The sequence below is a fragment of the Hylobates moloch genome, unplaced genomic scaffold (genome assembly GCF_009828535.3).
Source record: "Hylobates moloch isolate HMO894 unplaced genomic scaffold, HMol_V3 SCAFFOLD_17, whole genome shotgun sequence".
Taxonomy (NCBI): Eukaryota; Metazoa; Chordata; class Mammalia; order Primates; family Hylobatidae; genus Hylobates; species Hylobates moloch.
Window position 1 is genome coordinate 31,374,516 of NW_026652292.1, and position 13,073 is coordinate 31,387,588.

The 13,073-nt window shown below is 39.7% G+C and overlaps 2 protein-coding genes across 5 annotated transcripts in view; one reads left to right on the plus strand and one right to left on the minus strand.

Annotated features, from left to right (window-relative positions):
- The window catches only part of TTC23L (tetratricopeptide repeat domain 23 like), a 60,095-nt gene that overhangs the window by 19,941 nt on the left and 27,081 nt on the right, over window positions 1-13,073 (plus strand). For all 4 annotated transcript variants that reach the window (XR_009210446.1, XM_058430004.1, XM_058430006.1 and 1 more), the window contains exons 5-8: window positions 3,956-4,112; window positions 5,494-5,619; window positions 8,200-8,377; window positions 10,211-10,319. Coding sequence is in view for 3 of the 4 variants with exons in the window: in XM_058430004.1 (XP_058285987.1) it covers window positions 3,956-4,112; window positions 5,494-5,619; window positions 8,200-8,377; window positions 10,211-10,319 (570 nt within the window). In the remaining variant the exon portion in view is untranslated. The remainder of the gene's footprint in view (window positions 1-3,955; window positions 4,113-5,493; window positions 5,620-8,199; window positions 8,378-10,210; window positions 10,320-13,073) is intronic.
- RAD1 (RAD1 checkpoint DNA exonuclease) overlaps window positions 10,392-13,073 on the minus strand; it is a 44,108-nt gene continuing 41,426 nt past the window's right edge. The window contains exon 7 of the mRNA XM_058430008.1: window positions 10,392-10,705. Within this exon, the coding sequence (XP_058285991.1) occupies window positions 10,679-10,705 (27 nt within the window). The 3' untranslated portion in view covers window positions 10,392-10,678. The remainder of the gene's footprint in view (window positions 10,706-13,073) is intronic.

The window sequence follows — 13,073 nt, forward strand, 5'->3', positions numbered from 1 at the left end:
AAGGAACTGTATAATTAATTAGCTGCTGGGCGGAGAGGAAAAGTATTCCTCCTGGGAATTGCACAACCAGCATGGGATACTTTGCAGGGAGGGTGCAGGCTTTCAAAGCCTCAGGGACTGCCTCAGAACAACTTTCTTGAGTGGTGGTTGTTTTATTTGACATTCACAAGCCCAGAAGGAGTGTCTGCTGATTTGGGGTGGTTTTTAGTAGCTCCTGCAGTTTCACCTTTCTTCTTCCTAAGGACCCAGGGAACTGTCTGAGTTTGGTTTTTGTAGTCCTTAATGACACACACCTAACGGCCCACCTACTTGTGGAAAATGACCCATTTGATGAAAACACTTTCTCAGTTTTCTACTTTATTTTCTTGGTCTAAAGTAGCAATCTCGGCTTCCAGTATCCGAAGCAGAGTTTTCTGTGAGCTAACAAGTGATGCTGCCTTCTTCCTCCAGACCTGTGAAGACTCCTGTTACGTAACAGATCTAATTCCCCCTTCTCATCTGGGCATCTGCGATGGTTCGAGCATGTCCACTCCAAAGTTCAGGTGTTGCCACTGTGATAGCATCAAGAGGTGGGGCCTTTCAGAGGTGATTAGGCTATGAGGGCTCCTCCCTCATGAATGGGATTAAGGTCCTTATAAAAGAGGCTTTTTGTGGTGTTTGGTTCTTTTTCTCTTCCACTTTTCATCATATGTGGACGCAGCGAGATCCCTCACAAGAAGCTGGTGTCTTCATCTTAGACTTTTCAGCCTCCAGAACTGTGAGAAATTTCTGTTCTTTATAAATTACCTGGTCTCAGGTATTCTGTTACAGCAGAACATACAAATTAAGACATCATCCAAGACTTTTTACATATTCAATGCATAGCTTATACATTTTTCTTTTTTTCTTTTCTTTTTTTTTTCTGACACGGAATTTCACTCTGTTGTCCAGGCTGGAGTGCAGCAGCGCGATCTCGGCTCACCGCAAGCTCTGCCTCCCAGGTTCACGCCATTCTCCTGCCTCAATCTCCAGAGTAGCTGGGACTACAGGCACCCGCCACCACGCCCGGCTAATTTTTTGTATTTTATTTTTTTTAGTAGAGACAGGGTTTCACTGTGTTAGCCAGGACGGTCTCCATCTCCTGACCTTATGATCCACCCACCTCGGCCTCCCAAAGTGCTGGGATTACAGGCGTGAGCCACCGTGCCCGGCCTGCTTATACATTTTTCAATTCAGAGTTTCCCTTCAGTCATCCTTCTACCTTCCCTAACAATCCTGCATCCACCCAACCTCATCCCCGAGTGCAGCACACATACATACACACACTTGCTTATTCTGTCTTCAAGGCCTCAAGCTATTTAATCCAAGGGGAAATCCCTCCTTGTATCAGTCAAAATCCTATCCACTCTTGAAAAACAAGATGAGTCCTACTTCTTCTATAAAGATTTTACCAACTATATGTTTCTCCAAGTGTGGTCCTCGGACAACCTTGCATTATTACCAAGATCAGTTCTTACAAATGAGAATCCTCGGTTACCACCTGAAACATGGTGGCTTGTTTTAAATGTGTATTCTTGGTTCTTATCCCAGAACTTGTGAGCTGTAACTACTGGAAGTGTGGGACAGGAATCTGCATTTTAATAGGGTGCTTATAATGCACAGTGCAATCTGAAGGCCACTCTTAACTTAGGACACAGCCCTCTCTTTCACCAGAGTCCACTTTTCTCTTTGGTTGAAACCTATAGAACAGATATTTCTGAGTATTCTGCAGAGACTTCTTGTCTCTGGATCACTTTTATTTATTTTTATTTTTGCAATTTTTAATGAAAGGTGTATATAGGGATACTTTCCCCCTACATCTTCTCAAATGTTTCTTCCTCATATCTACTATTTTTCTTCCCTACTAGATGAGATTTGGCTTTCTGCTCAAGGATCTTTTTCTGTTCTTTTCAGTTTTAGCCTAGTGATAGCTGCCTTGTTGGGGTCAATGCCCACATGGATAGTTGTGCCGTTAGCCTTTTCCCACTGCACCCTGTCAGTATAGATGCCTTTTTTTTTTTTTTTTTGAAACAGTCTCACTCTGTCACCAGGCTGGAGTGCAGTGGTGCGATCTCAGCTCACTGCAATCTCTGCCTCCCGGGTTCAAGTGATTCCCCTGCCTCAGCCTCTCTAGTAGCTGGGACTTCAGGTGCACACCACCACGCCCAACTAATTTTTGTATTTTTAGTAGAGACGGGGTTTCACCATGTTGGCCAGGATAGTCTCAATCCCCTGACCTTGTGATTCGCCCACCTTGGCCTCCCAAAGTGCTGGGATTACAGGCGTGAGTCACCGCGCCCAGCCAGATGCCGTATTTCTTCTGGTAAACCTGGATTACTTTGCCAGTTTGCTGACCTTTATAGTGTCCTTCCACAATCTGAACTTCATCATCCTATTTGTGGGGCATGGATCAAGCATTGTACTTTTGTCTCAGCTCTTTGGAAAGAGGGGAAGACATAATCTTGTGAATTTGGGAAGGTGCATTTGAAATGCTTTTTTATGGTTCTTGCTTTGGTAAGAAGTCACAAAAGAGTTGAACTTTATTTTGACCACTGCTGCTTATACAATGATTGCAAAAGGGAAAAGGGACCTGGGTCACCTTTAGAACTCTCCCAGGGAAGATCATGTTCCCTTTCATTGCTGTAGTGCATTCAGGAGGTGCACTTAGAACACATGAGGGCTGCAGGTATCAAAGACAAACTTTTAAATTTATCCTTATTGCCATTGACTTGCACCCATTCTGTGAAACTAGGCTTCAGGAGCCAAAGGCAGCTTGCTGAGTAGGACTGGGGCTGGTGGTGTGAAGTGAGGATTAGGGGCACAGTGGCCTACTTGGCAGGGGTGAATATGTTTACCAGCCCCTAGGTACCTGCAGAGAGAGGGCTGAAAGTGAACCCTACCTGTTGTTTTCAGTCTTCCCAAGTCTACCTCTGTTGACTGGACAAATAGCAGCTCGTGTAAGTGCCCAGGAACACCAGCAAAAAACAAGGGGAAAAATGAGATGTGGCTGGAAAGGGGGCTGCCCTTTCACCCTACATGCAATGCATATTTGAGGGGAACCTGATGCTAAATCATTAGATAACTTGCTTCTGGGTTAGGGTTTTGTATGTAGCAGAGCAGCTCCCTTACTGCAGTCTATGGAAAGTCAGCCTTGGACACAAGGTTTGTATTTTTAAATCTTTAAAAAGAAAAGAAAAGAAAAAACAAGGGGAAAAACCCCACCAGTTCTGTCTAGCTGGGGTCTGGCCTTGCCTTTGTCTTCTTAGTTTGGGGCCTCATTGCATTTAGCAATTGCATTATTTTTATGTGTGTCATGTGACCAGTTAGTATCACCAGATTCATCTTAGATTGAAAAAAAAAATCCCCGATGGAAGTAATTGCATTCATAAGCCCTTGTATTTATAGAATGCCTTTTCCAGAACACTCAATGCACAGCATTCTATGGCATAACCTACTTTGTTCCTGGACTATCTCCATGTGTTTGGTAAGGGGCAGCTTCTATAGTTATTATTGTTGTTCAACAGTTGGAGGATGGAGAAGCTTTATGGGTTGAAAAGGTCACATGGCATTAGTAGTAGAATCAGGAATAGGATACTCACCTTCCATTCCTGTCTCTGTCTTGAGTTCCAAACTGAGGTATGAAGGCTAATGTTGAGAGGGCTGAATAAGAACCACTTGTGGTGCAGATTAAAATTAGAGATTCCTGGACCCCAATTCTCTAGAGATTCCCCACTCAGTAGGTCTCGAGTGGGGTCCAGGAATCTGTATTCTTTACAAGCATTTCCAATAATTCTGATTCACAGCCAGATTTAGGAACCAATGCTATAGACCATATGACAACTGCACTGCCCACTTTATCCCCTCCCAGGAATGTTTTTGACTGAAGCATGCCTTTTTAATGTCTGTCTTCTTGCTACCCACCCTCTAACTCCCCCAGGCCTCCCAGTTCAGGCCAAGAAACATGCTACATCAGCCAAGAATACACTGTTGACCTGGAAGGCAAGTATGACCTCAGATAAGGAGAAAGAGGAAATCCTGGAAGCTCTGGTCAAGCTATACTACACTCTGGGCGTGGCCTGGCTCCTGAAGAACCGATATCCTTCCATTCCTAGCTGCGTTTAGTGTTCGGGGCCACAGGCCACACATGCCAGATGGGTCATCTCATACAGGAGGGTGGGAGATGGAACCAAGGCCTTGTAGATCTGTTCCAACATCAAGGCCCTCCACAAGCCTCTCCTCTCCATCTAGAAGGGTGTGTATTCTCTTCCTGTGTCTATTCATATAAGCTCTGAGTTGAGCCATGGAAGAGATTTCACTAGTGACCTACCACCTAGCCAGTCGAAGGTTTTCTGAGTCTGTTCTGCTGTTCATTGAGCGCCCAAGAAAATCAGTATTAGCAATGAGGATGAGAGTGGTGGTGGTGGTGGCGGTGTAGTGATGGAAAGAATGGGTGATAATTTAAAGTACAATTTGGCAAACTAGGCTGCACATTGTAATCCCCTGGGGATCTTTAAGAATTTCTGCTGTCTGTTCCTGCCCCAAATATTTTGACTGAGAGGCTCTGAGGTACATCTGTTCATTGAAATTTTAAAAGCCCTCCAGAGATTGTAATTTGCAGCCCAAAACCACTGATTTAACTGATTCTCGATCATTTTAGTTTTTTGAAATGCTCTTGTGGATACTGCCCATGAGGCTGGAGGCCAAGCAAAATAGACAAAACAAGTAGTTCTGCAAATCCCCAGAGGGGGACTGTTATATATGCCTTTCCTCAGAACTGGGGATTCTGACAGCCTTTTGTACCATCTCCACTGGAAAGATGTTAAGGGCATTTGATGTTCACGAATCACCATGAACACTCTTTGAGCCCATGTGTCCCCAGTCTCCTCTCTACACATCCCCCTCTCTACTTTTTTGGTCCTAATATTCAACTTGCAAAATCTGATATGTGGCCTTCCTCTGTTATACCCTTAGCAGGGGGCTATTGAAAATGTGAGAAATAGAAGAATGTTTGGGAATTAAGGGGATTTTTGCTCTTATGATGTTTGCGTCTCGCCCAAAACCTGCTTTGCTTGGTCTTTCTAAATGACCCAGAAAGTTCCTTTCAGCGTAATTAGTTCCTCTCTTTTACCATTCACAGGAACAGGCCTGGGAAAAATGAATAACTATTGTCACGCAGTAGATGCCCCTAAAGGAAATCGAGTGTAATTTACAGCTTCCGTTCACTCCTGCAAACACTGCCTACCTACTCTAGTCTTAGATTCAGGCAACCACCACAGGAAACCCAAGCCCCTGTTCCTTTTCTAAAGAATTCTTGCTTCTTGACAACATTATACATGGAAAATAAAGAACATAGTTAAGTACCTATTTTTAATATTGCTTCACTTTTCCAAGAGCCCCTTTTGTTTCCTTATCACCTGCTGTCCCTGTGCAGTGGATGTTAGTTTGAGTGCTTGGCATTTTCCTTGACTATTTCACTGGCAGAGAAGCCTATTTCAACCTGCAGAAGGCAGAGAGAAACATGAAGGAGCTGAAAGAATTATATAAAGGAGGTGATTGTGAATTACAAGTCTCTGAGAACGACCTAACACTTGCTTTGGGCAGGTAAGATCTGGGCTTGGAGAAGCTGAGGCTTTTATGAATGAGGCTTGGAATTACATAATATAAGGGAGAAAAATATTTAGAGCAAAAAAACCCAGAAACTCAAATGATAATAAAAGAGGCTCAAATTTACCAAATGCATACGCTGGGCATTTTGTGTACTGCCCCATTTAATCCTCACAACAGCCATTGAGGTAGTTGGTATGATTATTATTTTATTAAAGGGGGGCGTCAAGGAGACTGAAGCTGAGGTTTAACAAATTGTCCAAGATAACATAGCTTGTAAATATTGGATCTGTGATAATATATTTTTCTCTGAATTGCCACCTATTTTTGTCATTACATGTGACATTTTAGATGAAGGAACACTTAATGAAGACAATTAACTGGAAGCTGTGAAAGCCAAGCATAGCATGTGCATTTTTAAGGAAAGTTCTGTTCCATATGAAAACAAAGTTCATGGAATTTGTTTAAGCCAGAACAAGATTTAACTGTCTTGCTGTTGACTTAGGGATCCTCTGAGAATCAGAATATTTAGAAATGAATGTGGGCCCATCAGATTATTAGAAGAAAAAGAATAAAGAGTTTACTGTTCCCTAGATTTTTCAAATATCTTTACATCCTTGAAAGCAATCTGTTTCCAAAACTGTAAGCACTTGGCACAGTAGGGTATATGACTGAATAGTAAGTAAATGAAATACATGTGTCATATCTGCCTCCTCTAAACAACCATGAATCTAGAAGTCAAATGGGAAATGGGGAGATGCTGGAATGTCCAGAACTAAATCAAACTATTGACTTAAGTCCACAGGGCAATAAATTACAGTCTGGTGAATGTCTACTCCTGTCACATAGGGCCTAAAGTTTTTCTGCCTTATGTGAAAGATAGCCTTATTCTTTTTTCAGAAAAACTCTGGTGCTCATTTTATTCATCCATTCTCCAGTATTTATTGAATTCCTTTTTATGCATGTCCTATTCTAAGTGTTAGAGTGCCTACTAAGTATAACTACATACTAGACACTGTTCTAAGTGCATTACATAATTTATTTCACTCAATCCTCACGACAGCCAATGAGGGTAGGTATTTCTATTATTTTCATTTAGATAGCTTTTCACTCTGCCACTCAGGCTGGAGTGCAGGGTGCAATCAGAATTCACTGAAACCTCGAACTCCTGGGCTCAGCCTCCTCAGTAGCTGAGACCACAGTCAAGACACCACCACACCTGGCTTACACATATATTTTTAATTCAATTTAGGAATACAAATATTGGAGTGAGGAGGAAGGAATATTGATTGTATATCTACTATATGTTAGGTGATTTTACACTTAATATTATTCTTCACAACAAACTTGCAATATAAACTCAATTGTTTTATTTAGAAGGAAATGTAGGCTTGTAGAGTTTGAGAAAGCTCATAATTACCAGAACCAGCTTTGAACTACCCATGCTCTCGTTTTGCATTGCTGTCTCTGGAAAGATAAACCTCAATGAGATATTGTTTTATCCTCATTTAAAAAAATTATATTCCCAACTTTGTTGTGGAAAATTTTGAAAACACAGACAGGTATGAAGAACAAGTAAGCCGATTTTGATACCACCACACAGACATAACTGCTATGAACATTTTGAACAGATACATATGGATATTGATTACTATATCTCTGTGGATCACATTCTAAGTGCAGCTTTATATCTTTTTCCTTTTAGCACATTTTTAATATCTCCCCATATCTGTCTAAAAAGAAAAGATGACTTTTAATGTCTCTGAGGTATTTTATTGTATGATATGCTATAATTTATTTAATCACTCTCTTTTTTTTTTTTTTTTTTTTGAGACAGATTCTCGCTCTGTCACCCAGGCTGGAGTGCAGTGGCGCGATCTCGGCTCACTGCAAGCTCCGCCTGCCGGGTTCACGCCATTCTCCTGTCTCAGCCTCTCCGAGTAGCTGGGACTACAGGCGCCCGTCACCACGCCCGGCTAATTTTTTGTATTTTTTAGTAGAGGCGGGTTTTCACCGTGGTCTCCATCTCCTGACCTCATGATCCGCCCGCCTCGGCCTCCCAAAGTGCTGGGATTACAAGCATGAGCCACCATGCCCGGCCTATTTAATCACTGTCTTGGGGGAATATTTACATTTTTTTTTCTATCCTCTCTCATTTTTAACTGAGGAGGAATTGGCCAAATTAAATGGAACAAAACAAAGCAAAAACTTTCTTTGGCCTGAAAGAGAGGGAATCAGAGGTAACAAAATTTTATTTTGATTTTAGAAAGTCTATGTTTATGGGTAAATTATCCCATCTTGTGAATTCCTGGAAGCCATTTTTCCATTTGCTTTTTTTAAAAAATTAGACAATAGCACGACATAGTAATGGGTTTAATGAGTGGTCGTCAATGAAATCTGATGGGTAAAATGCAGGATAATTGGAGTTTATTTATAGCAAGGCTGGATTTTTGAGCCAGCTACCAAGATGATGGGCCTGTGAAGGCCAAATTCTTTAATTCTTGGAATCAGTTCCTTTTGTGTCTGCAAAATAAGTGGCCTCTCTATGACTTCATATTTTCATCCCTTTTCTTGCAGAGCCTCTGTGGCCATCCACAGACTGAACCTAGCTCTGACATACTTTGAAAAGGCAATTAGCGATGTTATTGCTGCCAAGGGTGATAGGACGTCAGATCTGATCAACCTGTATGAAGAAGCTGCTCAGATAGAGCAGCTGAGGAAGAACCACAACCAGGCCATCCAGTACTTGCAGCAGGTCAGTGGGTTGGCCAGAGCCCAGGCTGGGTTGCCTTGTTTGGCCCCAGGCCTGGTTCTCAGGGCCAGGGAAGCATGGGCTTCTCAGAAGAACAAGGGCTGGAACTGATTCTATTTTAACCCTGACTTTCCTCCAGATCCACCTAAGAGCCCTTGGTCAAACCTTAAATGACCAGGCTAGAGAACACTGACTCAGGTGGGCGAATGTGCTGTGTCATTGGCTATGCAGACAGCACTTCCCCCTCACCCTCTCATCTCTGTTGGTGCTGGGAAAAAGAAGCAAAATGTGAGTCTACTCCACGGAAAAAAGATACAGGGACAACCAAACTTAAATCTTCAGCAAAAACAAAAGGTCTTTTTAAATGAAAAATCATGGCATTTTAGGGTAATGCTGTCATTTGTACTTTAAACTAGTCTAGCTGATTATATTTCCAAACCTAAGGTTAAACTAACAAAAGGGTGTTTCACTTGGAGGTAACTAACTTGACAAATGCCCAGGGGAAAACAAAACAAAACATAGGAACGAATGTTGAGTCTATTATATTAGGGTACTTTTATGTATCATGTACTTGAAGCTGCTAAATTCACCTTTTCTCTCTCCAAAGGAGAATGCTGCCCGTGGCTTCAAGTATCTCCCACAGTGACAAACAGATCAAAATACTGGATATCGTGTATCATAGAAAAGGTGCAATGCAATCTAACAATATACATGAAAACAGATTCTGAAGAAAAGGCATTGCAAACAATCTGACAATCCACGATTATAAACATCACACAGTGGAGAGATGTCAGAGAATGCTGCTGTGAAGGCAGGGCGTCCACTGCTTACAGAGAAAGCCAGTCTGGTTTTTGTGTTCAAGACTTTCTTAAAGCAGTGGTCAGATCAGAATGAATAAAACAATAAATAGCAGTGTTTCCCAAAAGCACCAAAAGATAAGAGTTAAAATTTATGGAATGCTTTTTCTAAGTGCCCTAGAGGATACATCGATTCATTTAATCTGTACAATAGCTCTATGAAGTAGGTACCATATTATTTTATCTCATTTTAAGGATGAGAAAACTGAAGCACAAAGAGTTATAGCTAACTCAGCTGACATTGTATAGCTAACAAATAGTAAAGCAGGGATTTGAACTCCAAATCTGACCCTACAGCCTGTACTCATAACAACTCTGCTCTGTGTCTTGGCTCCAAAGTCTTCTCTGATAATCCCTCAGCTCTTTGAAACACCTCACAGTATTTGGCCTGTGAAATATTAAGCACAGGTGGTTCTTTTGTGGCTGGTGGGTGTGGACTCAATGTTGTTCTCTTTCTATTTTCTAAGTGTTACTCCTTCCATTTTAGCACAAATAGTATAAAATCTAATACATTTTTAGTGCTTACTATATGCTGGGTGGTATTCTAACCATTTTACATATATTAACCATTAATTAATATTTACAACAACTTTTTGTAACAAATACTATTCTCATTATCCCTGATTTACATTTACAAGACTGCCTTCAAGACTGGAGTTCAGTCCAGTGAGACTGAGCTAAGGTTATGACTTTATTTTTGCTATGAAATCTAATAAAAATTATACTAACTAACATTTATTGAGAACTTATCATGTGATGAGTACCGTGCCCTGTGCTTTGCATATACCATCTCACTTAATCCTTCCCAAACCCTAATCAGTGGGAATTATATATTCTTTCTATGAATGAAGGTGAAATTACTTGCACAAGACTCATAGCTAGGAAGTGGCAGAGCTGGGACTCAAACTCACCTCTCATCTAAATCCACGGTGAACACTGTCATTGGGTGCTTACTTTGTCATGATTTTCTTTATTCCAGGCTCATTCTGTCTGTGTTTCTTTGTTCACTGAAGTCAGCCCCAAAACTGCAGAAACGAGTGCGTTACTGGCCAAAGCTTATGCCATGTCTGGAGAGGCCCAGCACAGGGGTAGGTAAAAGAGGTAGCCTTGAAGTTATTTCCCAGTCACATAAGGGAAGCACATTGGCAAACAGTCTATCTAAGATTCTAATTAGCTATTTATTCCTGTAATGGAAAGATTAGGTGGGTCGCAGTCTCATATAAAATCAATTACACATTAATTTAAACCTGATAATATACCCCCACATTCGTTGGAATGTCAGTTACAAATAAATCATCTGATTTCTATGTCCTTTATTTATTTTGAATCTCAGCGAGATTCACCTTCTTAACTAGTAGATATCACACATACTGTGAATGTGGCCTGTGCAGTATCGGTTGATGAGGACATCCAGTGATAAATGGGTAAAGCTTTACCTCCTCCACTTTCAGTCTCCTTGACTCTTTTCCTCTGGCTGACAAGAGAGAATGTTTGTTAGCAGAATTTTCTTGACCCATATTCAATAGTTAGATACTGGGGGTTACAGAGAAAGCCAACTGATTAATTTATGCTTCAACAATAGTTCTTTGTCTGGCAAGGTCATCTTTTTGAAAGTGGGTGGCTTTGGGAGAGACACAAATGAACCAGTGAGGGAGGACAATGTATCATTCTCTGCTGGCTTGATCAGATTAATGGACACTGATGGATTCAGTGGCCTGTCAGGAGGAATTTAGGCTTCATGAAGAATATAATTTGATCATTTTAAAACTGTCTATTTTCTTTGCTTATAAAAGTAACCTTTTTGTGTATGTTATTTTCCAGTTAGAGAGAGGGACAGAATTATAGAGAAAGCTTTCCATCCTACTTTTTTCAATGCGTGTATTCCCCATGTCATTAAATCAACATTTTTTTTTCAGTTTGCTAAAGTTTTGATCTTTTAATTATTTTTTAAGCATAAACAGCCATTGAAGACTTCCTGATTCTTTGTTTTTCAGCTAATCATCTTTCTCCTTTTAAGATTTCCTCGTCTATATTCACAGTATATATTCTCCATATACACTTGAGCTTTTTAAAAGTAGTCTTTGTGGTTATAAGAAATTTAATCTGTAAATATGTGCAAATTTTAGCTTTTCTTTTTAAGTGAGAAAAAACAAACGTTTATGTTTATAGAGTTGAGAGATTTCAAGGCCACCTCATTCTTTTCTTATATACTAATTTTTAACTTTAAAAATATAGATTTTTGTATTATATCATTCACTAAATTCCAGGTGGATTAACATTTTATGCATCAAAACTAAAAATGTAAATTAATGAGAAGAAAATACAGTACTGGAAAGCAAATACTAAAATTAAAAATTGGAGGAAAGAACTTTTCTAAGCACACAAAGACACACCATAAAAGAAGAGTTTGATAGATTTCATGAAAAAAGGTCTAAAGTTTCTATCTGTCACAAAGTACCATAAATAAAAGTAAAAACAATGTAGTCAAGATGAACAGATAACCTGGATAGACCCATAACTATTTCTTTTTAATAAATTTGTAGTTAATCTTTTAAGAAAGAAATCTCCAGGCCCAGATGATTTCACTGGGGAATTCTATCTAGCATCTAAAGAAGGAATAACACCAATTCTACATAATCTGTCTCAGAAAACAGAAGAGGAGAAAACACTTTCTAATTTTATGAGGCCAGTATTACCCCAATGTCAAAACTGGGCAAAGACATTACAAGAAAAAAGACGACTACAGTTCAAGACCTTTCATGTGTGTAGATGAAAAAAGCAACAAAATATATAGCAATATATAAATAACATATCATGACCAAATGAGATCCAGTGTGTTTAGGGTGATATGGTCACAGACCACCGTGATCAAGTGAAGTTTTTTCTTGAGGATGTCACACTGGTTTAATATTCAAATCTCAGTCAGTGTACCTCTACCATATTAACAGTCCAGTCATGGAAAGCTCATGATTTTATCAGTTGTTGCAGAAAAGCATGTGACAATATTCAACATCCATTCATGATGGAAGGAACTTCTTTAATCTGATAAAAGGCATATACAAAAAACCCTGCAGCTGATTTCATGCTTAGTGGTGAAAGATTGAGTACTTTACCCCTTAAGATCAAGAACAAGGCAAGGATGTTCACTCTCACTGCTCCTATTCAGCAGAGTACTAGAAGTCCAGCAGATGCAAGAAGGCAAGAAAAATAAAATTGTCCCTATTAGACTCCAAATTTAATGATTGTCTCTGTAGAAAATGCCAAATAATCTACAAAAATCCTAGAACTAATACGTTTAAGTGTAGCAAGGTCACAGGATACAAGGTGAATGCACAAAACTTAATTGTATTTCTATATAGTAGCAATGAACAACTGGAAACAAAAATTTTTAAAAAATCACAATAGCCCCATCCCTGCAAATGAAATATTTAGGTATAAATCTATCAAAATATGTATAGTATTTATGTGCTGAAAACTACAAAACTGATTAAAGAAATTAAAGATGACCTAAATAAATAAATACACATCCTATGTATGGATTGGAAGACAATATAGTAAAGATATCAGTCTTCCAAGATTGATCTGCGGATTTAACATAATTATAATCAAAATCCCAACAGAAGCATTTGTAAATATAGACAAGCTGACTAAAATTTGTGTGAAAAAGCAAAGAAATAGGATAGCTAAAATGGTTTTGGAAAAGCATACATTTGGAGGAATCATAGTACTTGATTTTAAGATTTACTATAAAGCAGTCATCAAGAGAATGTGGTATATTGGTGAAGGGACAGACACCAATAACATATCTCTCTATAATCAGACACCAATAATATCTCTAACAG